Source organism: Macaca mulatta, chromosome 3 (genome assembly GCF_049350105.2).
Source record: "Macaca mulatta isolate MMU2019108-1 chromosome 3, T2T-MMU8v2.0, whole genome shotgun sequence".
NCBI lineage: Eukaryota > Metazoa > Chordata > Mammalia > Primates > Cercopithecidae > Macaca > Macaca mulatta.
In genome coordinates, this window is record NC_133408.1 from 109,503,324 (window position 1) to 109,528,972 (window position 25,649).

General features: G+C 37.2%; 1 protein-coding gene across 1 annotated transcript in view; it reads right to left on the reverse strand.

The window, feature by feature from the left end:
- The window catches only part of HDAC9 (histone deacetylase 9), a 914,219-nt gene that overhangs the window by 216,928 nt on the left and 671,642 nt on the right, over nt 1-25,649 (reverse strand). Inside the window, exons 17-18 of the mRNA XM_077998033.1 lie at nt 20,447-20,567; nt 15,552-15,601 (exon numbers count right to left, since the gene is read on the reverse strand). Coding sequence (XP_077854159.1) covers nt 15,552-15,601; nt 20,447-20,567 — 171 coding nt within the window. The remainder of the gene's footprint in view (nt 1-15,551; nt 15,602-20,446; nt 20,568-25,649) is intronic.

Consider the following 25,649-nt stretch of genomic DNA (forward strand, 5'->3'; position numbering starts at 1 on the left):
AGAAAAGGAATTTAGGCACAGTCTCCTTTGTATAATCTAAATGCAGCCCATTGCTTCCTTGTGGAAATATTCCCAGAGTTAAATGTAATACTATTGTGCCCATTAACAGAACAGGTTTCATAGGCACTGTGCATGTTTAATGTGGTACACTATCCCTCCTCAGATGCCTTGAACATTTCACCCTGAAAGTTGGGAAATGAAACTCTTCACCCAATTCTAAGCAGTTTAGTAAGTTCTTGCTGCTATGTTATACTGATGCTAGGGCTACAGGGCATTTTCTGAATAATTGAGTTTAAGCTTAAATAATGATCAGATGCCCCTAGAAACCTATTGGCAGACAGCAGACTCAACAAACAGAGGTTTTTCATTGCAACATTGATTCTGTGCCATTTTAGCCATGTTGTATAAAAGCTTAACCGTAAAATAAAATAAAAATCATTTTAACTTTTGCATTGTGTCAGATAAAGCGTATTTTTTTAAATGAATCATCTACTGTGGACCAAATATTTCTGCAAACAGCATCTTGATTTGGTAACTTAAAAATTACCTAATTTCATCTTCTAATGCCAAATTTCTTTTTGTATTTGCTTTGGGAAACAAAATAATTACCTTTTCCCACCTAAGAGGTATTTAATAAGCTCAACATTTTCCTATCCTTGATCCTTTACAACTAGGGTTAAAGCTGATGATTCCAGTAGATATTTTGTTTTTGGAAATGGTAAGAAAAGAGGTGGGAGTTGCGAGGTTCCAAGAAAAAGAAAAGCCTAATTTATTAGTAGATTCACAGGAAGAAGTAATAAAGTCAAATCTATTGCCCAAAGAAAGCAAAAAGTAAATATCTTCGGTCAGTATTTAAAGAACAGCATAGTGGGTAAGATTGGGGCACCTACTAGGTGCTGGACCCCAGTAAGCACTTTACAAACACTACCTATTTTATTCCTCATGAGAGCTTTATAAATGTATTACTAGTCACCTTTACAAAAGAGTAAACCGAGCTGTAAAGAGGTTAAGTAACTTGACCAAAGTTACATAGTTGATGAGATGAAGAGCTGTGGTTTCAACCAAAGCCAACCCTGTACATTAATATCGTTATGGACTGAATTTGTGTTTCCTCAAAATTCATATATTGAAGACTTAACCCCAATGTGACCGTATTCAGCAATAAATCATTTGAAAAGATAATTAAGGTTAAATGAGATCATAAGGGTGGGGCCCTAACACAAAATGACTGATGTCCTTATAAGAAGAGAAAGAGACAGCAGGGATGCGCGTGAACAGAGTAAAGCTATGTGAGGACACAATGAGAAGAAGGTCATCCGAAGACCCAGGAGAGAGGCCTTAGGAGAAATCAAATCTGCCAACATTTGAACTTCTAGGCTCCAGACTGAGAAAACTAATTCCTGTTGCTTAAGCCACCCAATCTGTGGTATTGTATTATGATAGCCCTAGCTAGCCAAATACAGATATGAACTGTAAAAAGATATTCTGTGTTGTACATTCATTTTTTTTTTTTTTTTTTTTGAGACGGAGTCTCGCTCAGTCGCCCAGGCTGGAGTGCAGTGGTGCGATCTCGGCTCACTGCAAGCTCCGCCTCCCGGGTTCAAGCCATTCTCCTGCCTCAGCCTCCCGAGTGTCTGGGACTACAGGCGCCGGCCACCACGCCTGGCTAATTTTTTGCATTTTTAGTAGAGATGGAGTTTCACCGTGTTAGCCAGGATGGTCTGGATCTCCTGACCTCGTGATCCGCCCACCTCAGCCTCCCAAAGTGCTAGGATTACAGGCGTGAGCCACCGCGCCCGGCCTGTATGTTCTTTAGAACATGATGGGCAATGAAGTGTCTACTGCAAGTGTCATAGGCATAGGTTTATGAGTGTCTGTCTTTACTGCTCTGTCTTCAAGGTCTGACACATAATAGATGCTTAACAAGTTTTGTCGAGGGAATGAATTAACAGATGAGAACAAAAGAATCGTATAGTGATACTGTTCTTTGCAGGGCTTTACTGTAGCTAAACTTCTAAACTACAAACACCACCGCTGCTTGGGTCCTGCAATACATCCATAATGTAGTGATGACTGCTTCTCTGGTCTTCAGATAGCACCATGTTTAGCCTCCCAGCTCTTGCTTGCCAGCATTTGGTGCTTCCTTTGGTGCATCATCATACAATGTTGCTTCTTCACTGAATCATCCAGCAACATCTGTGGTGTCCCCAGTGCCCTGGATCTCTGTTGTCATGCATCACCCCTGTCTCTCACAGAAGCTTCTCCACTCACTATTTTCCCAAGGGAGACAGACTGCGTAAGACTTAAGTCAACAAGATCCCCAGTGACAAGCTAATGGGAGCCTGCTATCTGATCTCTGAAGAAAAATGAATTTTGTAAAAAGCTGTTTTAAATTTGGATAAAGTACTATCACACAGTAATGACATATTTGATCCCCAGAGAAGACAATAAATCACATTTCATTTATCACCTTACTTCATAGATGAAGGAACTGAGGCCCAGCAATTTCAATGATTTGTGAATTCATGGTCTTACAGGATCTTACCACTCAAAATGTGGTACACGGATGAGCAGCAATGCCATCCCTGAGTGCTATGAGAAATGCAGAATCTCAGCTCCCATTCAGTCCTGCTGAATTGGAATCTGCACTTTAGAGTTGAAAAAGCACTTTTGGAACAGTGACAATGTAAAGATTTGAATCCAGATTCTGGAGTTCCTAAATGAAGGTTCTCTGCCTAGATGCTTAATCACTGGGACTTCTGAAAACAATGTCCTCTCTCCCTTTATTAGTCTTCCTGCAGTGCCTTGATTCTAATGGTAGACCATTAGTTGGATAGATAGGCCAGGTGAGACCTCAGGGTTGCAGGGCTTTCGAGAATCTTTAAATCAGGGAGTCTGTTTACCCTCTGCAGACCTGACTCTACTCAAAGTGATCCCATAGGGTGGTGAAGTGCTCATTTCCATGTATAGCTGCCAGTGATAACCTACATTCTCACATTTGATCCTCACAATAATGCCATGTGGGAGCCTTGCTTAGCCCTATTTCATAGATAAAGAAACCGAGTCTCAGATAAGTGAAATAATAATTAACATAGCCTTTGCATTGCTGGTTTCTCAGATTCCAGCTGGGCAGAAGGATACTTCTCCTAAAATCATAAAGCTATTCTGAGCACTTTTGTGGACACTTAGGTGTCAACACTTCGAAACTTCTAGAGCCCTTTCTAACTCTGAGTGACTGTCCCTTTTCTCCTCCTGTGGGATAACAATGAGAATCATCATTCTGGTCTGAGAACCTCTGATATTCTTTATTGCATTCTTTTTCAATCAGCTCTGAGGCTGTAATAATGGGTGTTCTCCCTTCTCCCTTGTGATACAACATACCAACTCCTTGAATGTATATATTTATTTCATGTTAGATGTTCTGCTGAAACCCTGAGAGTCTTGAAATGGAGCTGGGATGGATTTATGATGACAATGGGTGGGTGAACCCACATGCTTTCTCTCTTTTGTTCAACACTGGAAGGAAGACATGAATGACAGCCCATTCCTTTGGGATCACTTGTAGGTTATAATGCCCACACCTTAGCTTCTTTAGTCATGGTGAGATGAAAAAGAAACAGAGCAGCTACAGGGAAGACGTTCAGATTCCAAGTAAAGCCATGGATATGATGAATGAATACTGTGACTGATATTCCATATGGAAAGAAGGCGTGAACTATTAATGTGGCAGCTGGAGGAGAAAAGGGGCATGCCATGATCATTAATGCTCTACCACAAACCATCTCCTGGTATGATCAACTGCTTTCTGGCAGCTTCATTGACCTTGCCTGTGCAATTTCTAGTCACTCTTTATCTTCAGAAAAATCTCCCTTTCACTGTTTACTTGCCAGTAACAAGAATAAGGAGAGGAATATGTTTGCTCTGGTGAAAAGGCTACATCTTCAGACTCTAAGAATCCTTACTTAAGATCCAGGGGACTCATAGATTTACCAAGTAATATATGGATTCCTGCGGGTTATGTGGCCAGTAAAGGAATTTGAGAGTCCCTGTTGTTGTTACCAAATTTCAGTGAACTACCGGTCAGTTCTACCAAGACTGAGTTAGAGACAGAGCCAAGAAATACCATGCTAGTACTTTCCTCCTGTTTCTTCATTTAATCTGATGTCCACATTGTGTAAAGGGTACTTCGTAATATGCCACTCCTTTTATTCACTGGACAGTGCACATTAGAGCCTCATTTCTCCAGAGTGCAGCTTAATAAAATTAACTCTGACTCAGTAGGTGTGCGAAATGAGATTCTCTCTATCTCATCCCACAGTGGTTTGGTCCAAGGACAGAGACTTTTCAGTGTTCTAGTTAGGGTTGAAATACTGTGTACAGCTGTGTAATTTTTTTTTACCCAAAATTGATGATGTTTGAGTGCATGGATTTAATACTTCATAGGAATTTCAATAAAAAAGAGAATGCTCTTGGCAAAAATAGCGTTTGTTTTTTTCTTATGGCTAGGGCTATTCTCACTTGGGAAAGGAGTGTTGACAATCATATGAGGTTGAAATTATGGTGAGTTGTGCCGTGTGTGCATAGTATTGTGGTTAAAAGCTTGGGAATCAGGCCCTCTCTACTCCACGGCCTACTAATTCTGTGACCTGAACAAGTTACTCACCTCTCTGAGCCTTTGTTTCCTTTTCTGTAGTATAGGAAACCTCATTGCATCTTTAGCAATAAGACCTCTGGGATTATTTGAGGTTTAAAAGAGATTGAGGCAGGTTATCATTGGAACGTTTGTGTAAAGAATGGCTAGTCTCTGCTGTGAGGCTGTGAATTAGCCCTCTTGGTTCTGTGAGAATCAGGAGGGTATGTTTTATAGGATTCTCTATTGCCTGACCTAATCTATGGTACCTTACCTGTCCCTTTACTTGATGAATAATCCCATCATTAAGGTCAATCCTCTGAATACCACTGGGGTCAAAGCCAAGAATTATATTATTTTGCTTAAACGGTTAAAGCACAGTCCTAAAAAATTTAGCCAAGTTTTTTTTTTAATTGATTCTATTCATTTAATATTGAAAATGCTGGGGATCAGAAACTGATTGTCAATAGTAAGAATACCCTGGAATTCAGACTTTTATCTCTCTTGCACTATACATATACAACAGGAAATTGGGCATATGGAAATTGAGACGTCATCATTATTTGGCTCATTCTATGCACCAACACAATGGGACCAACAAATCAGTTACCCCAAATCTCACAGTTCAGACATAAATCAGGATGGACCAGCCAGAGCAACTGAGGCCCCAATGTGACAATGTCATTTAAGAAGACACTAAAATGCACAAGGAAAAAAAAAAAAAACCACTTGCAAAGGTCATGCAAACATCAGGACATTTTTATTAGACTTGAAAACGGGCAGGTGTTGGAGTGCTGTATATAATTTGCAGCTGCCCAATTTAAAAAGAAAAGTATGTCCACGTAACCTTCCAGGGACTTGGAACCCCAAAGCACACAGTGCTGCTAATATCTGTAACTACCTAGAGAGATATCGTACAGTCCGGGGCCTGCTACTGAGTCCCAAATCTTTGAGTGCCTGGATAAGTGTGTCCCCACCCCCAAACTTCTGCATACCTCCATAGCCAGCACTGAAGAGAAATGTCAGGATCTCAGGGTGTGCCTAGAAATTCAACTTGCCCCCTCATCACCTATTGCCACACCTCAATCCAGTTGTTAGAAGGAAGATCAGAAGCTCTGTGTGTTCTGAATAGAACAACCCTACCTCTAGATGTCCACATCTTCACCAATGAGAGTGAGATGGGGTCCCCAAACTCTGAGCAGTTTGGGTATGCCGCTTCCCCACCTCCTGAACTTTCCTTGCTTCCCTACCACTCAGCTTTGCACCCTCAGTATGGATCTCATTATTCTCTGTACCCCTCTTTAGGTCAGTCACCACAAGAAACCAGGACTCCCAGGTCACCCCTCACCTGTCTATTCCAATATCCAAAAGGCAACACTTCCCATTAACCACTAGTTTTCTTCCCCAACCCTGCAAGACTCCACACCCCTTCCTTGCTTCCTTTTTTCTATAGCATTCATCAGCATCACATACATGCACATATATTTAAAGTCATTCATTCTTGCTTATTTGTCTCCCCAACTGGAATATAAGTTCCAGTAGGATAAAACATCTTCTGTTTTGGTCAATACTGTGTCTGCAGGTCCTGGCACACAATAAGCATTCAATAACCATTTGTGTGTACATAAATTACTAAATAAGTGAGCAAATGAATTCTGCCCCAAGTCATGAAAACCATTGGAAATTGTGAGTATAGTAAGTTCAGAAGCACAGAGAATAGTCTGCACCAGTGAGCACTGGTCTTTGAATTTCTTCCGCATTTGCTATTAATGGAGTTGTGGACTGATGCTGGATACTGCACTTCCTAGCTCTTGGAATGAGAATTTGCCAGGCACAGTGGCTTAGGCCTGTAATCCTAGCAGTTTGAGAGGCCAAGGTGGCAGGATTGCTTGAGGCAAGGAGTTTGAGACTAGCCAGAGCAACACAGTGAGACCATATCTCTACAAAAAAAAAAAAAAAAGATAGCTGAATGTGGTGGTGTGTGCCTGTAGTCCTAGCTTGTAATGAAGCTGAAGCAGGAGGATCTCTGGAGCCTAGGAGGTTGAGGCTGCAATGAGCTGTGATTGCACCACTGTACTCCCACCCAAGCAACAGAGCGAGACCCTGTCTCAAACAAAATAAATTGGATGCCTCCAACAAAGAAAGCTGAGACAAGAAGGTCATCTTGTAGAAATATTTCATTAGATAACTGAATTTTAATCTTGTTCAACTGAGTCTGGATATTCTGATTATCTTCTCTCCTTATTCCTATGAACTCCCAGGCCATTCCCATCAGAGTTGACAAACACGAATAGAAGAAAATCAACGCAAAGTCTAAGTGATAAGTACGATAAGATATATGAGTGGGAATTGAAAAGGATAAAAAAAAACACACAACATAAGAAAAAATGTGAGTCTACATGTTGCTTCATACTTAGCACATAGGACAGTACATAGTTGGCACATGGGACACTACATGCTTATTTAACAATGAATGAAAGGATGGTATATTGTCTTTCAAAAGAGGCAATAGATTAAGGAGAGAAAAGCAATCAATTTAGTTGCAAAGAATTTCACTACTTGTAGGCCTTAGTTTTTATTTCTTAAATGGTCACATTTCAAAATGAAACAAGTCATTTTGAGAAGTGCTTACAGATCGTCAGGAGGATCTATACAGGCACAGCTCGTTTTACTGTGCCTCACTTTGTTACACTTTTCAGATACTTTGATTTTTTACAAATTGAAGGTTTGTGGCAACCCCAAATTGAGCAAGTCTATGGGCGTCATTTTTCCAGCAGCACGTACTCACTTCCTGTCTCTGTGTCACATTTTGGTATTTCATGCAATATTTAAAAAGTTTTTCATCATTATTTTATTTTTATGCCCATCTATGATCAGTCATCTTTGATATTACTATTGTAATTGTTTGGGGGCATCATGAATCATGCCCATATAAGACAGTGAACTTAATTGATAAAGGTTGTGTGTGATTTCTGCCCCACCAATTAGTCTTTCCTCCATCTCTTCTTTCTCAGGCCTCCCTAGTCCCTAATATTCAAGAATATTGAAATTAGACAAGTTAATAACCCTATGATGGTCTCTAAGTCTTCAAGTAAAAGGAAGAGTTGCACGTCTCTCACTCTCAATCAAAAGCTAGAAATGATTAAGCTTAGTGAGGAAGGCATGTTGACAGCTGAGAAGGCCAAAACCAGGCCTGTTGTGCCGAACAGGTAGCCAAGTTGTGAATGCAAAGGAAAAGTTTTTAAAGGAAACTAAAAGCGCTACTGCAGTGAACACACAAATACTAAGAAAGTGAAACAGGCTTACTGCTGATATGGAGAAAGTTTGAGTGGTCTAGACAGAAGATCAACCCAACCACATTCCCTTAAGCCAAAGCTTTATCCAGAGTAAGGCCCTCAACATTGAAGCAAAACCCTGCACGAGCAAAAAGATTACTACTCACTGAAGACTCACATGATCATTAGGATTTTTTAACATAGTTTTAAAATTATGTACATTTTTAAAGATATAATGCTATCGTACACTTAACAGACTATAGGATAGTGTAAAGATAAGTTTAGTATGCACTGAGAAACAAAACATTTGTGTGACTCACTTTATTGTGCTTTTTGTTTTACTGTGTTGCTCTGGAACTGAATCTGCAATGTTTCCAAGGAATGTCTGTTTGTATCTACAGTAAATATCAATTAGAGATGATATAAATCATATTATTTGGAATATAACAGAATAAGTTTACCAAATGATTTCAGGTGCATATAAATATCAAATATATTAGTCCTTTAATAGTCTTATCAGTTTTCATAGAAACAATGACTCAATGCATGCTCTATTGCTAAGAGAATCATTGCTTAGTCATTTAATTCCTTTATTTTACTTATTATTTTATATTTAAAGTTAAGACACTCTTGCAATAATGATACTGCTAGTCTAAAACTCAGAAGCTATGGGTTTTTCTTAAGTTGGGGAATGATTAAATCCTAGGGATTCCACTGTAAACTATCTGCTTATGGCTCAAGCATTCAGAGAGCTGATTTATTTTGGTTTTGAATTTTGAAAAAAAACTATTGTTGTCCACTAATGAAAGTTTAAAAGTGATGCTTTACTAAATTTGTGGTTAAAATACTTCACAAAGACAAATCCAATAATGACACATCAGTTTTACGTATTGGATATTAGTTTGTTACGGAGGTTAATATCTAGATCTGAACTAACTATTCAGAGTGGAAATATGACAGATGAAAAATACAAATGCTGTTACTTCACATTAAAATGAAAAGCTTAGGTGGGCCTGAATGTAGTTGCATTTCAGGCTGTTACAAGTATTCTTTTTTTTTTTTAGGTAGTCCCCTTTCCTTTGTCTACTCTAAATGTTCATTTGATCTAAGCCTTACGTCTCCTTGGCAGTCAGAAGTAGCAATCAGTAGATGATCATATTTTCAAATGTATTCAAGTATGTTTTACTTTCTCAGTTTTTATTTAATCGAGCCATAGATCTTCTAAGTTAGATAGAAATTTAAAGTTCGTCAAATCCATTTACCTTCAGCAACTACAAAGCCTAAGGCTCAATTTCTTCTTGTCTCAATGTTCACAATCATTTTCTTCCTCTCTGTTATTGACATTACTTTGGTAGACACAGTTGCTTTTATACGTGTGTGTGTGTGTGTGTGTGTGTGTGTGTATATATATACTTTTTTTTTTAAATAAAAATAGGTCTTGTGGCCCCAGTAATGTAAAAAACACACATAAATCTTTGATGATGGCATTTTTTTAGCCTCTTATTTTGTCAACAGAAGAATTTTAACAGCTTTGTGATATTCATGTTTACTTTAAACAAAAAAATGAAGTATTCTTATTTCAAAATGCATCTTGTTGTACTTAGCCGTAATGTCAAAGCAACTGAAAGAATTTAATCACAGATGAGATGCTGCAACTAAGTGACTTAAGGAGAAAATTAAGGTTTTCTTCTCTCATTTTCTTCTTTTCTGCAATGGGCATTGGATGCTTAATGATTCTATACATTTTCAAATTTTGTCCCATACGCAGAGTAATGTATACATGCATGTCTCTGTAGGGAGTGTTGTCTACATCCCAACAACTGTTATTGGGTATACACAATTAGCATAATCTATGCAATACCGGAAACTTCCTTTGCAATTTAGAAGGAATTCCCTGATTTTAATAATATTTCATACAATTTTTTCCAAGTCTGAGGCCACATAATCTTTTTATAGAATTTTCAGCATGAAACTAAATTCTCAGTTTCACTCAGGTGGCTTAGCAGTTTTAATTTTGCCAGGTGCCATGGGGTGTTCTTGCTAGTATCAATTGCATCAAGTCTGAAACTGATGAAAATCCAAATACAATTAGGAAGAGGAGATATAAAAAAGAGAGATTCCAAATCAGGGTGGATCCTTTTATTGTGCTGGAGGGAAAAAGTTTGTGATACTTCTTTGATAGCAATAGTGGAGGAAATGAATTTACTGATTGCAAGCCAGGTTTGAGTTGAACATTAATAGGAGGGAAGTCAACATTACCCTGATTACTGCATGTGAGAAACAGATGCTATCCCCTCCTCTTTCTGCTGATGTAACAAAAGGCATTGTGCTTGCTCAGGATAATTGGGTGGAAATAACATATGAAGAAAGAGGTTTCTGAGTCAATATCAAAACCTCAGGAACATGCAAAGTTTTGGCATAAACAGAAGGTGGGGTTTTCCCTCCTTTTTTGGAAGAAAAAAAATTCTCTACTAATTGGCAACAGCTTGGTGCAATTGTCAAAAATATGGTGTGTTCTATTGCCTGAACAGTCAATGCCTGGCTGCCTCCCACGACCCTGTACTCATACCACCCCCAACACACAACTCACACACATTTATTACTAACTCTTCTTGAAGATTTAGCTTATAACTGCTTGAGTAATTTCCATACCCCTCTTCTTTCTTTGCTGTTTTAAAAGCTTCCTTCTCTGTGCTCTCATAGCTTAGCCTTTTTCTAAACTAGCCCAATGGCCAGGCTGTGAGCAATTGAGATTGAGAGCAGTGGTCTTATCTCATTGGTTTTTGCATGCTGCACCTTGTCTAGTCATCGACAACAAGCCTTATCTTACTCTTCCTGCCCTTCATGCCTCATCTGATGGCACACATTATGGCTTTGAAAATATTAGTTTTATTTCAAAGATGACCATCCTAAATCACAGCAGTAAAATGCATTATTAACCAAGTTTTGTCACATGGAGTTTAACTATATGTCCATAGATTTGGTCATAAAACAAAAGCCATTCCCTAGTATTATAATAGAGAGGGAAACACCAGAGCAGCTCTTCGTAGGGCTGGCCACTAGAATATTGTTTACTGGTACTGGGAAGAATAAATGTGAAAGACCAATGTGGTGTAATAATTAGAAAAATAATATGAAGATATACACGTGGTATAAAATACAATTTTCTCCTGATTATGTGTATATATAATGCAATATTTCTTGTATGTGTGTATATATATGTATATACACACATATATCTATAAATTTATAAATAAGAGGGGAGAGCTTACATTTTAATTCTGACAAGATAAAAGAAAATTGAAGACATTTCATCCAAATCTGCCTCTCGCATAGTGAGTATAGTTGGTATACAACTGAAATGTTTGCAGAAAACCTCAGGGCAATTCAAATGGGCCTTAAATTACCACCCTCTCACAATCACCTAATCCTTCTCCCCGTCTCCTCTTCCCCAATCACAAAAATGACGTTCCTAAGTGTGTCAGATCTAGGTGTAATCAAACAGAATATGAACAGAGGAAAAGTTGGAATAAAAAGCTAACTTTGTGTTCACAGATTGACTGAGTCGCTGCTGGAGAAGGTGCCTTCGCTAAACCTTTTAGAGCCTCTTTTTGCATATCTTCAACCACTTAGGCAGGCCCCAGTTCTGCCCATGCCCTGCAAATCCTCATTCCTCTTAGGGGATTGTGCTCCCTCGTCCACAGCTCCTCCTCTTCCAATCAAGGGTCTGACACTGCCCATTGACCACGTTTATTTTTCTGCCTTTTGGCCCTGGGAGCTTGTCTGCTGTAGGATAAAAGTGGAATTCTCTGCTGTCTGCAGGGCTTTCCCCTGGGAACAGAGCATGAAACTCAAACTTATATAAAATCATATCCTGTTTGCAAACATCATATTCCCTTTGCTTCTCACTGATCTGGTCCTGTAAACCCCAGCACAGCTTGAGAGCCCATTCCTCATCTAAACAAATGCCATAAGCCCCTTTATACTTTTACAACCATGTCAAAAAATAATATTGCCTGCCAATAGTGATGTGATTGGAGTTGCCTCCTCTGAGCCATAAAAGAAGCGCAGAGTCTGTTATCAATTTCTCTAAGTGTATCAGGGGAATTATGGGTCGATTCAGTTCCAAGTTATAAATGACAACTCAAAAGCCGCAGAAGCGTTTGAAGCTGGGAGCTGATGACGACATTATCATAAAAGCCTGCTCGTCCTTGCTTTTGTGGGTTTTTCTGTGGCCTATCAAGTGAAGAGGGGAAAATGAGGCTGAGAAATGACTTCAAGATTTCTTCACACAGCAGCAGGTCAGATGGCCAGGCAAATGATCACTATTTTTAGTGATGTACCCTGAGGAGTGAGAACTGAAGTGATCCTGCACTGGCTCTTGTTTTCAGAATCCCTTAATTATCTATTTTACTACACAATGACCAAGGCCTGGGATTTGGTCAAATGTTCTTTTCAACTGCTGCATTTTCTTGCAGTGCAATCACACAGTAATAAGAAATGAGTCATGCCATAATAACTGAACAAAATGAAAAGCAAACACAAAGGAATTCAGAAACCTTGACATTGTTGCTCGAAATGCAATTCTGGAGAGCACATTTCACAGCACCTTAAATATCGTTCATCCACTGAGCTGCTTGACCAACACTAAATTACCATGTGCAAGTTTAGGGGGAATTTTAATGAGAAGTAGAGATGTTCTGATTTCATAATGTCCCAGGTAGTGTCCTCAAAAGCCAATTAACCCATCAGTATTCTGTAGGCGTATATTAAACCCGCTTAGAATGAAGTTATATATTCTAAGGAACTGGAGTTTACTTTAACAATTGGGGATAACTGAGTATTGCAGAATGGAAATCATCAGGTCAAATTTAGGTAATTTGAGACAGAACCGTGTCTTAAGACAAAAGTCATTTCAGTAATTTCCAAAATCTCTAGGGTGCTCCCATGTTGCCAAGTTGGGGCCCTCTGAGATCATACTGGGGATCTTTCATATAGCTAATCTGTTTGGGATTGTCCTGGAGGCGAAAATTTAGACTGGCTTAAATCCAGAGGACCCAGGGTTTCTCCTAAGACTTGTACCAAAACCAAAAATCTGAGAGGGCAAGATGGCTTTTGAAAGGCTAAGAAAACTATTTCATTCCTGTAAACAAAAATGCTGAGTCAAACTAGTTCACAAGAGCATCAGCAAGTGCAAACTTGCACACACACACACACACATACACACATTCACACCCACCCTGACCTACATAAGCATCACCTCTTCTCCAACCTTCTCCAGCACTGATAGAGTCAAACTAACAATGCAGGGCTCCTTCTTCTGCCTTTGCCGGCCTACCCCCAGATTTATCCACCACCACTGCTGCCACCATCCAGGTGAGGTCAGCTCTGGGGACATTACTAAGGACTTACTCTATGACCCACACTGTGCACTGTGCATTATGTTTAATATACTGGTCCAGAGGAAGCAGCCAATATTCATTCCTTGGTCATTTTGAAGAGTTTACTAAAGCAGTCCTATGTGAGAAATAACAAGTCAATTTGGGTTTAGAGTGGTTGTGTAGAGGAACTTTGCATTGAAGGGATAGTGAATTAAAAGCACGTCCCAGGTCAGATTTGGGAGGTGAGTCCTGGGGAATGGCCTTAATTCAGTCCTGGGTCATACATTAAATATACAGATGATCTTTGACTTATGATGGAGTCCTGATAAACCCATTGAAATTTGAAAATGTCCTAAGTCAAAAAAAGAATTTAATACACCTAACCTAGCAAACATCATGGCTTAGCCTAGCCTAACTTATTCATGCCAAACACTTATGTTAGCCTACAGTTTGGCAAAAGCATCTAACACAAAGCCTATTTTATAATAAAGTGTTAAACATCTCATGTAGTTTATTGAGTACTGTACTGAAAGTGAAAAATAGAATGACTGTATATTCAAAGTATGGTTTCTACTGAATACATATCATTTTTGCACCATCATAAAATCAAAAAATCATAAATTGAACCATCATAACTTGGGGATCATCTATACTTCTAAATGAGTGGGGTTTGATGGCCACCACCCTTTTAATAGCTTTGATTTCCTCCACATAGCTGTTCCCATTAAGTAGTCATTAGGTTTGTTTCATTTTTTGCCTCTTTTACAGGTAGGCAGCCATTCTCATAAAACAGCCATTTGAGATGTTGAAAAGAAGCACAAAGCCAATGAAACCCATTTTAAAAGTCAGCTTATCCTCTGCTTTCCAGAATGATTTTGCAAGCTCCCAGCTCCACAGGAGGCTGGCTAAAAATGAGCAAGGATGAATGTGGGATGATGACTGTCCTATGCTGGTGGTCAAAAAGCAAAAGTCACTGGTGAGCTGTCACAAAGGGGTTATACCACATCAGCCACACTGCTGCACTGCTGACCCAGAGGGAGGAGGGGGAAGCTGAGGCTAGTTTGTTAAAGATGAAAGCCATGCAAGTGTCTAGAAAGCTCTTTTGGAACTCCTCGACAAGGACGTGTACATCACCCCCATACTTTCAGCTTTTTACCCTTTACTGTGTGACTTCAGGAAAATAACTTAGCTTCTCCCAGCCTTCACTTTCTCATCTGCAAAATGGTGTTAATAACAATGACTATTTCACAAGGTTGTTTTGGGACTCAGTTTGTTGGCAAACTGTAAAGTCCACACAGAGGCAAACGGATATAGCTACCATACTGTTTTCCAGAACTGGCAGAATCATAGACAAAGGAACAAAAGGCTACAACTCACTAAATCTGGCATCACCAAAATGATAGAATAAGCTGAAAATATTCGAGATTTCTTTGCATCAAATTTAGTTCTAGCAAAACAATTGTTTAAAACATGATATACATGTGACTAGTTTTGTTCTTTGCCTTCAACATCGAGTCAATTTAATTGACTTAAATACCATAGTCTTTGAAAACTTCGCCTAGAATTATGTTGTTCTAACATAACACTTAGTTCTACAGGATGATGGTTTGTCACTGGTAAGGGTTAACTTTAAATAGATTTCAGGTTATAGGGTATGTTCTAGTCATCTACAAAAATGTAGACATTTTTCTTCATGTGTTGCTGGGTTCTAACAAATTTGTCCTTGAAATGTGGTCTAAATATGTTGAGTCAAAACGTTTACCTTAATTATTGAAGATAAAAATGTCCCCAAGGGGTTCACCAAAAAATGTCCCATAATGTAAAGCACTTTGTGATGTCTATGCCATTTTCACCAGGAATATAATGCATGTGCATACTCAATGTGATTCTAGTGAAAATGGAATTCGGCTGCAAAACTGTTAAACCCTCTTGTAGCACCTTTTCTCCAGCTATATAAAGGCCTAGCAAAGCTGGCTTCATGAGTGGGTGACCTGTGCAGTCACATGGGAACTTACAGTTAGAAGGGCCTTGCTCTTGGTTTAATTCTGTATTGCCACCATCTTGAAATTCTTAAGAATTTTTTTTTTTTAACAAGGGCTGCCATGTTTTAGTTTGGCACTTAGCTCTGCAAATTATGTAGGCAGTCCTGAAGTCTAGCATAACCTTTACTGAGAAATAACCTCATACATAACTGAATAGATAAATCAAAAAAGATTTTTTTGTGATTTTATGTTATTTAAAGGCAGTAAACCAATTCGTACTTACCCCAAGTCCACCACAAGGTAATGAGGAAAAAAACTTTTGAGAGTCATCACCTATAGAGTAAGAGGATATAAAAAACATATATAAATTGGGGTTATATAGTTCTTAAAATGTTAGTGTTTATTAACACATAACCATATGTCAAATGGCATTTATCACTTGATGCAAAATTAAATTAATAGAACTTCAGACCAATTATTCAATACGTTAATTTTCAGAATATCATTGTTCTGTCTATCTGTATACAAAAATAAGAACTGAAAGCAAATCAATATAAATATTATTGCATGTAGAGTCTGTTGCCCCACAAGAATAAACACATGCTCATAAGATTTGGGTCACAAGATTTTTTTTTTAAGTTGGCCTGCATGTCTGTATTACACACTACCATTTTTTAAATTTACGGTAACTAATTCAGCTATTCACTGAGTATATTCATTTAATGGGATGTTTTGAGCTACAAGGTTTATGCCACCACATACTGTCATTTTTAAAATATTTCAAATATTAAAATATCTTCTCAAATGTACAGACTTATTCCTAATTTCTACTTAAGACACAGCTAAGTATGGCTGCTTATATGAGCTATATCTACCTTAAGGTAGAGCTGAGGCCAAGTACACCATAAGCCACTTCTAACATCCACAATTTTTTAAACAGTACACTATGACAGATAATCCCATTTGGGGATCTATACAACATCAATATCCATATAAAATATCTTCTTCAAAAATAGATGCCCAAAACTGAACTGTGAGTATCTCTTAGAACTGGTGTTTCACGGGATTTTTAGTAATTATTTTGTTTACCTGTACTTTTATTTTCTACATTATCTACTACATGAATAGAGAAAAACAGTAGTAACTGCTACTAAATCTTCATTAAAATCTGCCTGTGGAGTAATCACAGGGAAAGGCAGTGAACATTTCTATTTCATAGTCAAATGGTTCTGAATGGACTTCAGCATGTCACTCAGCAGTTCAGTGGTAGAACAGGTACAAATTTCCAATTCACCTATCCCATTCATTTGTTCTATCGATGGTCAATGAAATGAGAAATTAAAATTGAAAACAGGTTTGTAGTAGAATTCATATGCCACGTCAGTAAAAGTCTAAATAGCTTTTACTGTCACAGAAGAGAGTTTGTTTTGAAAACAATACATTATATGAGTTGGTTTTTTAAATGCAATTACTACAATATGAAAAACGATAAAGAAAAATGTATGTGCAAATGAAGCCATCTAGTTATAAAGAGAGATCTTTATTTTTACAAAAAGATGAGACATCAACAGAATTAAAAATAATAATAAAAATCATAAAATAATATTAAAACTGCAATATTGGCACCAGTAAAAGGCACATGAAAATTTCTGGGGAGGAGTAAAGTTTTCTTATGTTGTTGTTTCTAACAAAAATATATCTGTATCCTTGAATATTTTGCAAGAGTATATTCATATGTCACCTGTGAGATTAAAATATATATGTACATTTTAGTCTCTGAATTCTTCATAGTCAACAAACAGGAATGAAGATAATATCATAACACAGTAAGTTAATTTTTTTTTTTTTTGAGACGGAGTCTCGCTCTGTTGCCCAGGCTAGAGTGCAGTGATGAGATCTCGGCTTACTGCAACCTCCACCTCTCAGGTTCAAGCGATTTTTCTGCCTCAGCCTCCCGCTAGCTGGGACTATAGGTACGCGTCACCATGCCTGGCTAATTTTTGTATTTTCAGGAGAGAAGGGGTTTCACCATGTTTGCCAGGCTGGTCTCCATCTCCTGACCTTGTGATCCGCCTGTCTCGGCCTCCTGAAGTGCTGGGATTACAGGCATGAGCCACTGTGCCCAGTCAATAAATTAGTTTTTAAGAGTAATTTTAAAAAGTTATTAACCCCCAAGAGAATTAGCAAAATAAGTATCCTACTTAGGAGAGATTTATTTAATACTATTATTTAATAACTACTTAGGAGAATGTTTACATAATACAAAACAGCCATATAATTGATACTTTAAATTTAGAAATGGGTGAGAAATTTTTATTTCACCAAACTGACTGGATTTACTTTTAATTATATTGTCTTATCAATGCACTGAAATTTGGCTAGCTGCAAGACAACTGGAAACTGGTTATAAGAGCGACAGGAATATTAATGCTAAGGAAAACCTTGCACCAGAAATAATTGGAGAGAATGTCTTTTCAATGTCACCTTACAGGGTCTAGAGTATTTAAAGAGATAAATGATGTTCATTTTCACATCCAATTATTTTATCGTCTATAGATGTCTTTCAAGATACAAAGACTGATAGGTCTGGTCATACTGAACTTTTATTTAAACCTTTCCTCCTAACTCTAGAACACAACTATCAAGGGAAATAGCATTAATTTAACTCAGAAAAGACATCCCCCGTCTGTGTTGGGAGGAACTGGGGGAAGTAGTAGGATATATGGAAGTGAAAGGAATGGATAAAAAGAGAGAAAACATCTTGATGATTATGAATTTCTATACATTCACATATGGCCGCTTCAACCTGGTCTTCCAGATACAAACAAACAAACAAAAACCCACAAGAATCCGAATTTCAGAAAAAGCAAAAAAAGTATTAAAAGTTAACCTTTTAAAAGAATAGAATTATTCACTTTGAACTGAAATTGAGAAAAATTAGATAAACTTTTGGATACACTAGGGAAAGAGAAGTAGTTTTGAAGTGTTGACGCAGTTGAATTTAGTGCTCAACCCTAAGAACTGATAGAATGCAACATCCCTGTTTCTGTGTACTCATGTAGCCCACACACAATAGTGAAATTGTTGCAATGATCGCTGAGAACTGTATATGAAACTCCACACATGTATAGAATGCTAACTTTAAGATTATCAACTGTAGGAATATTATTTCACATCAAATGTTCAAAATTAATGAGATAAATGGCTAATTTATTTAGATTAAAATTTTAAAAATTGAATCATAGGTACTTGCTGCTTTCATCACATACATACATGAAAGGAACCTTTGTCCAAGTTAAAATTATATATGGAAATTCATTTTTAAATCATCAAATTTTAAAATGATACACCCATCAAATGTTTTACAAAAATTAGGTTTGCTCAAAAGTGCCAAATTTCTTGGAAAAAAAAAAAAAGCCATGTTTTATAAATAAAAGTTTGATGTTGCAAAAGTTTAAACTTCATTTATCTTATAAATATGTCTTTTCTCTTAAAATGTGGAACAATGGTTGTTTAGAGCACCTCTCAACTATCAAATGTGTGTTTATATTCACAATTTGATCAATCCCAGCCTGTTCCAATAAAGTTGGAAGGGTGATTTATACTTTAGGACCAGAGATTTTTAAAAAGTGGGGGAGGTTTTGTACTTGTTTTTTCTTAACTCAATTAAAAAATAATGACATGGACACAGTCCCCTATTTTTGAATGCTTGAGTATTATGACCTCATAAAATCATGACAATTAAAATGTCTGGTTTACTTCATCTTTTTGGTTAGTTGGGTAGGATTATTGATTCATGTTAAAATAAGAACATTTATTATACAATATTTGCAGCAAAAGAAGTATTTTATGTAAAGCATCTGCATGTACAGAGACTGGTTTCTAAAATAGAAGGAAAAAAATGAGCATATATGTTTAGATTGATTTATTTGTATTCATAATAATATATGTTAATTCAATAGTATATATTATTGTTATCATCAAATATTAGCAATGTACTTTCTAAAAATTGGATAATCTTTATGTATTCCCCTTTGATCTTACTTCTCCCCAAGCTACTGCTACCTATACTGTTACACACATGTGTGGGCATATTTATGCTCACTCATATGCCTGCATGTCATAAACTTAGAGATGTTTGCCACTTGTTTAAAAAGGTATATTGTAAGTGTTATAATGAGTAACTGTTAATTCTTCCTTACAATTGCTTTCCAAGATACCTACCTACTATATGTTATCTACTTACTTTCAAATTGTTTAGGACCAGTTAACATAAAACAATTTTGAAATAACATTGAATTAGGTGAAAGAGTTCAATAACTTAGTGCTGACACAATATATTTATTTGAAGGAAAAACTCCTAAAATGTCTTTTTTAGTTAAAACATTTAAAACATGATCCCATCAGCATCTATTGCCAATGTCAGATATTGTTATTCACTTATAAAAAGTTAACAAAACAATATTATCCTTTCAGCTAAAATAAGGTTTGTCACTCGTTTTTCTTCCAGAAACTCGTTGTTTCTATCACTTATATAAAGCTTATATGAAGTTCTGCAACATAAATTTTATTTTAAAATCTGATGATAAACTTTCAAAAAATCATACATTAACAAAAAACTGTTTATTAGTTTTCTAGTTTTGCATTTAATGTATTATTTAATTCCAAAGCTAAGGCAATAAATAGATTTGAAATCTTGCTGTAAAATGTATTGTGATAGGCATAGTAGTATTGAGTTTTCACTTAATATAAGTTGTATTATTTCCTTTGTTTCTTAAGGTCATAGAACAAAGAACTAAAAGATAAAAAAAAATGGGAACGGTGAAGAGAAATTTGCATAAAGCATGTAAAAATCATTTCTTCTTTTAGTTTGAAAACATGACATACAAATTCAGCAATGCAGTTTTTTCTATATGCAAAAACACATTGTACAAATGTTATTCAAATGAAGGTTAATTTTAAAGTAAACATCATGGAACCTACATTGTCATTTTCTAATTCACGGTTTTCTTAATCTACAATGGCTTCTATTGCAAATGACTCATTCCACAGAGCAAAGCTGTTGGAAAAACTGATTTTTTGTTGCACTACTTGCCAAGTATTTTGAACTGACACCAGCATTGACTAATGATAGTGCTGGAATGTGCTGTTCCCAGTACAGTGGAGGCCCGTACAGACCTAGGAGTATCCTGGGGTCCAGCTTCTGTCCGTCCAGGGGGTTGGTGCCATACAACAGTGAGTGATGTTCAGAATGAACAAGCTGTATTTCCTCCAGGCTGGCTTTTCGACCTTGAATTCGCTGAAAGAAAACAGCAGAAGCCAACAGTACTCCACTGACAACATTTAGAAGAAAATGAGACCCCAAGTCACATTTAAGATGATTAATAATGGGCTGAATTTCATCATGTAGGAATGTGACACTGATTTGCTTAGTAAAATACCATAATAATATTTGAAAAATGAGTGTATGGAAGGTTCAGATCCAACAGATTGCTTATGCCTAAATGGGCAACTGACATAAAGTATATTCTTATTTGGCATGGAAGAGAAAGCTATAACACAGAAATTAATAGTTAACTCTTTTGTAAAGTATCAGCTTAAAAACTAATAGGGGCTACTATTTAGCTGATAATTAAATTTATTACAATCTTATTTTACACTTACCCAAATAAGTTGTTAGAACACATTCCTTATTCCTTCTTAAAGGACATAAATACGTACCATTTTATTTTAATGAACTTGATGATCACAGATACACTAATCACTTCCCATGTGTGCACCTCACAATAGTATCAGTTTAAACCAATGTTCCTCAAACTGTGTCCCATGGGATCAATAACAGGTCAATATCTGTTTATTAATGGTCTGTAGTGAGGTCAGTACAGAAATTCAGATCAATATTTATAAACTGTTACGGCAATTTGACAATATTTTTATGTCTTTTGAATCTACTATAATCTTGTACCTCTTCAATATTTATTCCACTTTTGCCATATTTCATTTTTAACATTTTTAATAAGAGTATTAGTCTCTGACAGATTGGAAATTAAACAAAAACAAAACCTGCTATTCAATCAGACACTGTTTGAGACACTCTAGACTCCATCCATTTTTTACAAACAGGCTAGGCAGAGACTTTCACTCCATCTAACCAATTATAGCCCTTCAACGTAGGCAAAACTGTTCATTAGGTCAAACCTCAATTATCCAATATGCAAAGTGTTCTTTCTGGCTACACTCCTCAGCTGGCACATCTGTGAGCCTGATAAATATTGTGCTGGTACATGAAGTTAATTAGCCTTAACTTTTGGAAATCGTTGTGCTTTCTAGTATTACAGAGATGGTGTTAATATTCCACTTAAAAATATATATCACCACAAGGCAGCTGTAAGTTAACATTTAAGTACAGAACAACACTGAAATTCAAGGAGAATCTGTTCAGGGAATGCTGTCCGTTCATGCTCCTGACCAAGGAACCACCAGGTAACCTGGAAACATCAGGTGACAACACCTCAGGATGAGGACAATTCCACATTCAGCCTCCCTAGTTTAAGGTGATGCAGCTGCTGCCAGACTCTTCAATGTTGATGTGTGGTTCACTGAAGGGGCAGGCCAGGAAAACTTCAGTATCTGACAATCCCTCAGCATTTACTGGGCAGGAGGCAGGGCTGTGCTTGTCATTGAAAATAAATGATCAGGTCACAGTGAGGGAGGAATGGTGGGGGTCTGCAGGGGTAACAGGAAGGGAGTGATTAAAGTAAAATCTCATTAACACTTGCCTTTACGTGCTAAATAAACTCACAAATACTTATGGAACTTTCTTTGTATATCATTGAAGTTCTGTTTTTGATGCTATCATCCAGCACTGTCTAATCCAATTCAAATTACTAGAAAAATAAAAATATGATTTAGAGAAATTATTCCAGGTAGGTAAGATCAGAATTCTGATGCTGAAGACTAAGAAAAATTTAATGATGGCCTTCTGGTCAGCCATCTTTCTGATTGATAAGAAAACATCTTGAACCAAGTGGGTTGCTGGGAAACATTCAATATGGGAAAGTTTACGGAAGACCAGAACAACCAAAGAAGTAGGATGACATGTAAAGAGACAAAATATGCATAAGCAAATTCGAAGGCAACATTAAAGGGAAACGTTTTAACTGAGATTTCAGGGGGTGGAGAATCCCTCAAGACAAATAATGGTAAGTCCATGGTTTGAGTCATCTAAAATTGGACTGAGCAGGGTATTGGAAAACAAAATGTGGCAACCAATCCTAGTCTGGCAGAATAACGACCACCATGAAATAAGAGGGCTTCGAGCTCTTCTTTCTATGGGTCTTTGAAATCCATAGCCACTAACATCATATACGCTGATACAGTGAAACATCAGTGTCTTAAACAATGTCAGTTCTGCAGTTAACGATCAGACCCATGTTTTGATGACTATCATAAACTTTCTTTGATTTTTTTCCCCTTTCTTCATTTCTATAAAGATTCTTTTCATCTATAAATTAAATTTTTACCTCTGGTATAACATTAAATACCATTAACGATAAGTATATCTTGATGTGTTCATACACTAGTCATGTAAATTTGCATACCATGCACTCTATGCTTGTCCAACACCTTTTCTTATTCTCCCACAATCCCACTGATTCTAGCTGAATTCCAGCCCAATCACAGATTTAAACACTAATCTGCTAACAAGATTCACTTTAATTGACAGTAGCTGAAGTGCTAGTAAGTCATAAGAACAGCAGTTTCCAATCTTTTTGGCACCAGCGACCACCTTTGTGGAAGACAAAAAAATGGGGGAGATGGCTTCGGGGTGATTCAAGCACATTACGTTTATTGTGCACTTTATTTCTATTATTACTACATTTTAATATGAAATGAAATAATTATACAACTCACCATAATGTAGAATCAGTGGGAGCCCTAAGCTTGCTTTCCTGCAACTAGATGGTCCCATCTGGAGGTGATAGGAGACTGACAGATCATCAGACACTCGATTCTCATAAGGAGTGCTCAACCTGGATCCCTCACATGCACAGTTCACAATAGGGTTAGCGCTCCTATGAGAATCTAATGCCGCTGCTGATCTGACAGGAGGCAAGGCTCAGACGGTGATGCAAGCAACACGGAGCAGCTGAAAATACAGATGAAGCTTCACTCTCTCACCTGCCACTCACCTCCTGCTGTGCAGCCTGGTTCCTTACAGGCCATGGACCACTAATGGTCCGTGGCCCAGGGTTTGGGGACCCCTGATAAGAGGAAACCTGCTGAATCGGTCATCCCCTTGTGTAAGATCAGTCAACTAACAGTAAAGACAGAGCATTTGACCCAGCTATCTAGCACTAACTTATTCTAACAGTTTTCTCTGCTAGTTATACTCTAGGCCCCATCCTTGCCATTAAAATGTACCACTATTACTGTGTTTTCACTTTGATTTATCTTTTTCTCCTTCTTGTTATCCTTTCTTTTGACTCTAAGCAACTATTTTACACTGGCTCTTATTATTATTATTATAAATATTTTTTTTAAAATAATTTCACTAAATATAAGGAAGTACTTATTCTTGGCAATTACCTTCTGCTTCTTTGGTTGCTGGAGAACAGCCCACAAACATAGTGCACATGTTTCTACAGAAAGAGAGCAGTGAAAACTAATTCAGTACCCCTCCCCCCCAAAAAAATGTTTCTACCTGTAGATAGGATCTGGAAAAAGCATGTTTTGAAATTTGTATCTCACAGAGACACTGCTAGGAGAACTTGGTGGATGACTAAGCTGAAAATTCTGAAAGAGCAACAGCTTTCTTTATTCCTTAACATGTAGGATCTCCTGGAGTAATTCCTCTTTGCCTCACTTGTAAAAATGCCTTAAATTTGTCACATTCAACTTTTCCTTTCATATTGAGATCTTCACCAGTTCCCATTTTCTGGTATTATCATCAGTAATTTAGTCTTTTATTTGTGTAGGCTTAAATATACATATTCCCACTTAATCCTTTCTTATATTTTCTACTTCCTGCGTACCCTTTATTATTTCATTTCTCTCTCTCAATGCTCTCTTGAATCAAAGGTCAATAGCATAATGAGTCAAAAAATAGGCTAAAGTGCTCTAATAATCTTAATTTAGGGAGTACTGATTTCTGTTCTCAGAGATACTTGGTCTGCAGGATATCTATGTAAAGTTATCTATAATAGTCTGCCCAAAAAGGTTTTTTAAGAATTCTGAGCGTATTGGGGTACTCAATGCAAATAAGGGATGGATTTAATCTGGAGATGTCTCACTTGGAGTCAATACAGGTCTTAAATGCATTACCAACACAGGCCTAGGAATGGAACCTCGTAGCTCTTGTTACCTTCTTAATTAAAAAATTTTGTGATGTAGGACTCTGTTCATTGTTACATTATTATTCCCTGTGATGCACACTTAGATTCTTCCCTGAGAGTCTGAAAAGGAGCTATATTCACTGAGCGCTTACTCTGTGCTTGGGAATATGATCATGTTTAGTTCAGAGCCCTAAACTGTCATATTCAGGTTGGAAGTTTGGTCAAAGTCATTTAAAATGACCATATCATTGAGTCTCACAACACACCATGGTTCTTTCTTAAAGAAAGTCTTTCTGAAACAGAGCCCGTTAATGCAACCTGATTATAGAAGAAATGTTCTGAACATGATCTACAAAGTCATACTGTGACAGGATAAAATGCAGCCTACCCACACCCACCCACACACAGAGCACACACACGGTATAGATTCATATTTTTTTCTGCCAAGGAGCAGGGAAAAAAGGAAACAGTTCTATTCCTTTCCCTCCTGTGTTCAAAGCCTGGATTGAGGCCAGTGTCCTAATCAGTTCTCATTGGCCCTGGAGGAATCAGAACCTTTTGTAAAATATAATAAAGGGCATAAAATCATGATAAAATGCATGAAAAAGCAGTGCCTTTGGTTAGGGAACGAGAAATAATTTAGCAGAACAGATGGATTGCATTGGTTTGGTATTATTGAGGACATGAAAGGGCTCATTTTGTGGCAGTTCCAAACTAAGAGAAAATGTCCAACTTAAATTTGACAAGTCAAAGTACCTGCCTGCACTGGGGAAAACTCCATTTTCTTTAATCATTTTCAAAGTGGTGACATACTAGGCAAGAATTTCCACTGAAATATCTCATTTTCTGAAAATATTTCATCCATTGTCCCTAAATAAAGGGATGTGTTTTTATTTATTTTCTCCAAAAATCCAGGGCTAAAGAAATTCATAGGTTAAAAAAATAAAGAAAATAAAGAATCGTAAATGACCTCTTACTGTCAAAGTTACACTCTGCCACAAATACCATACTTAATATTTAATGAGCCAATTCATAGTCTTATTGAT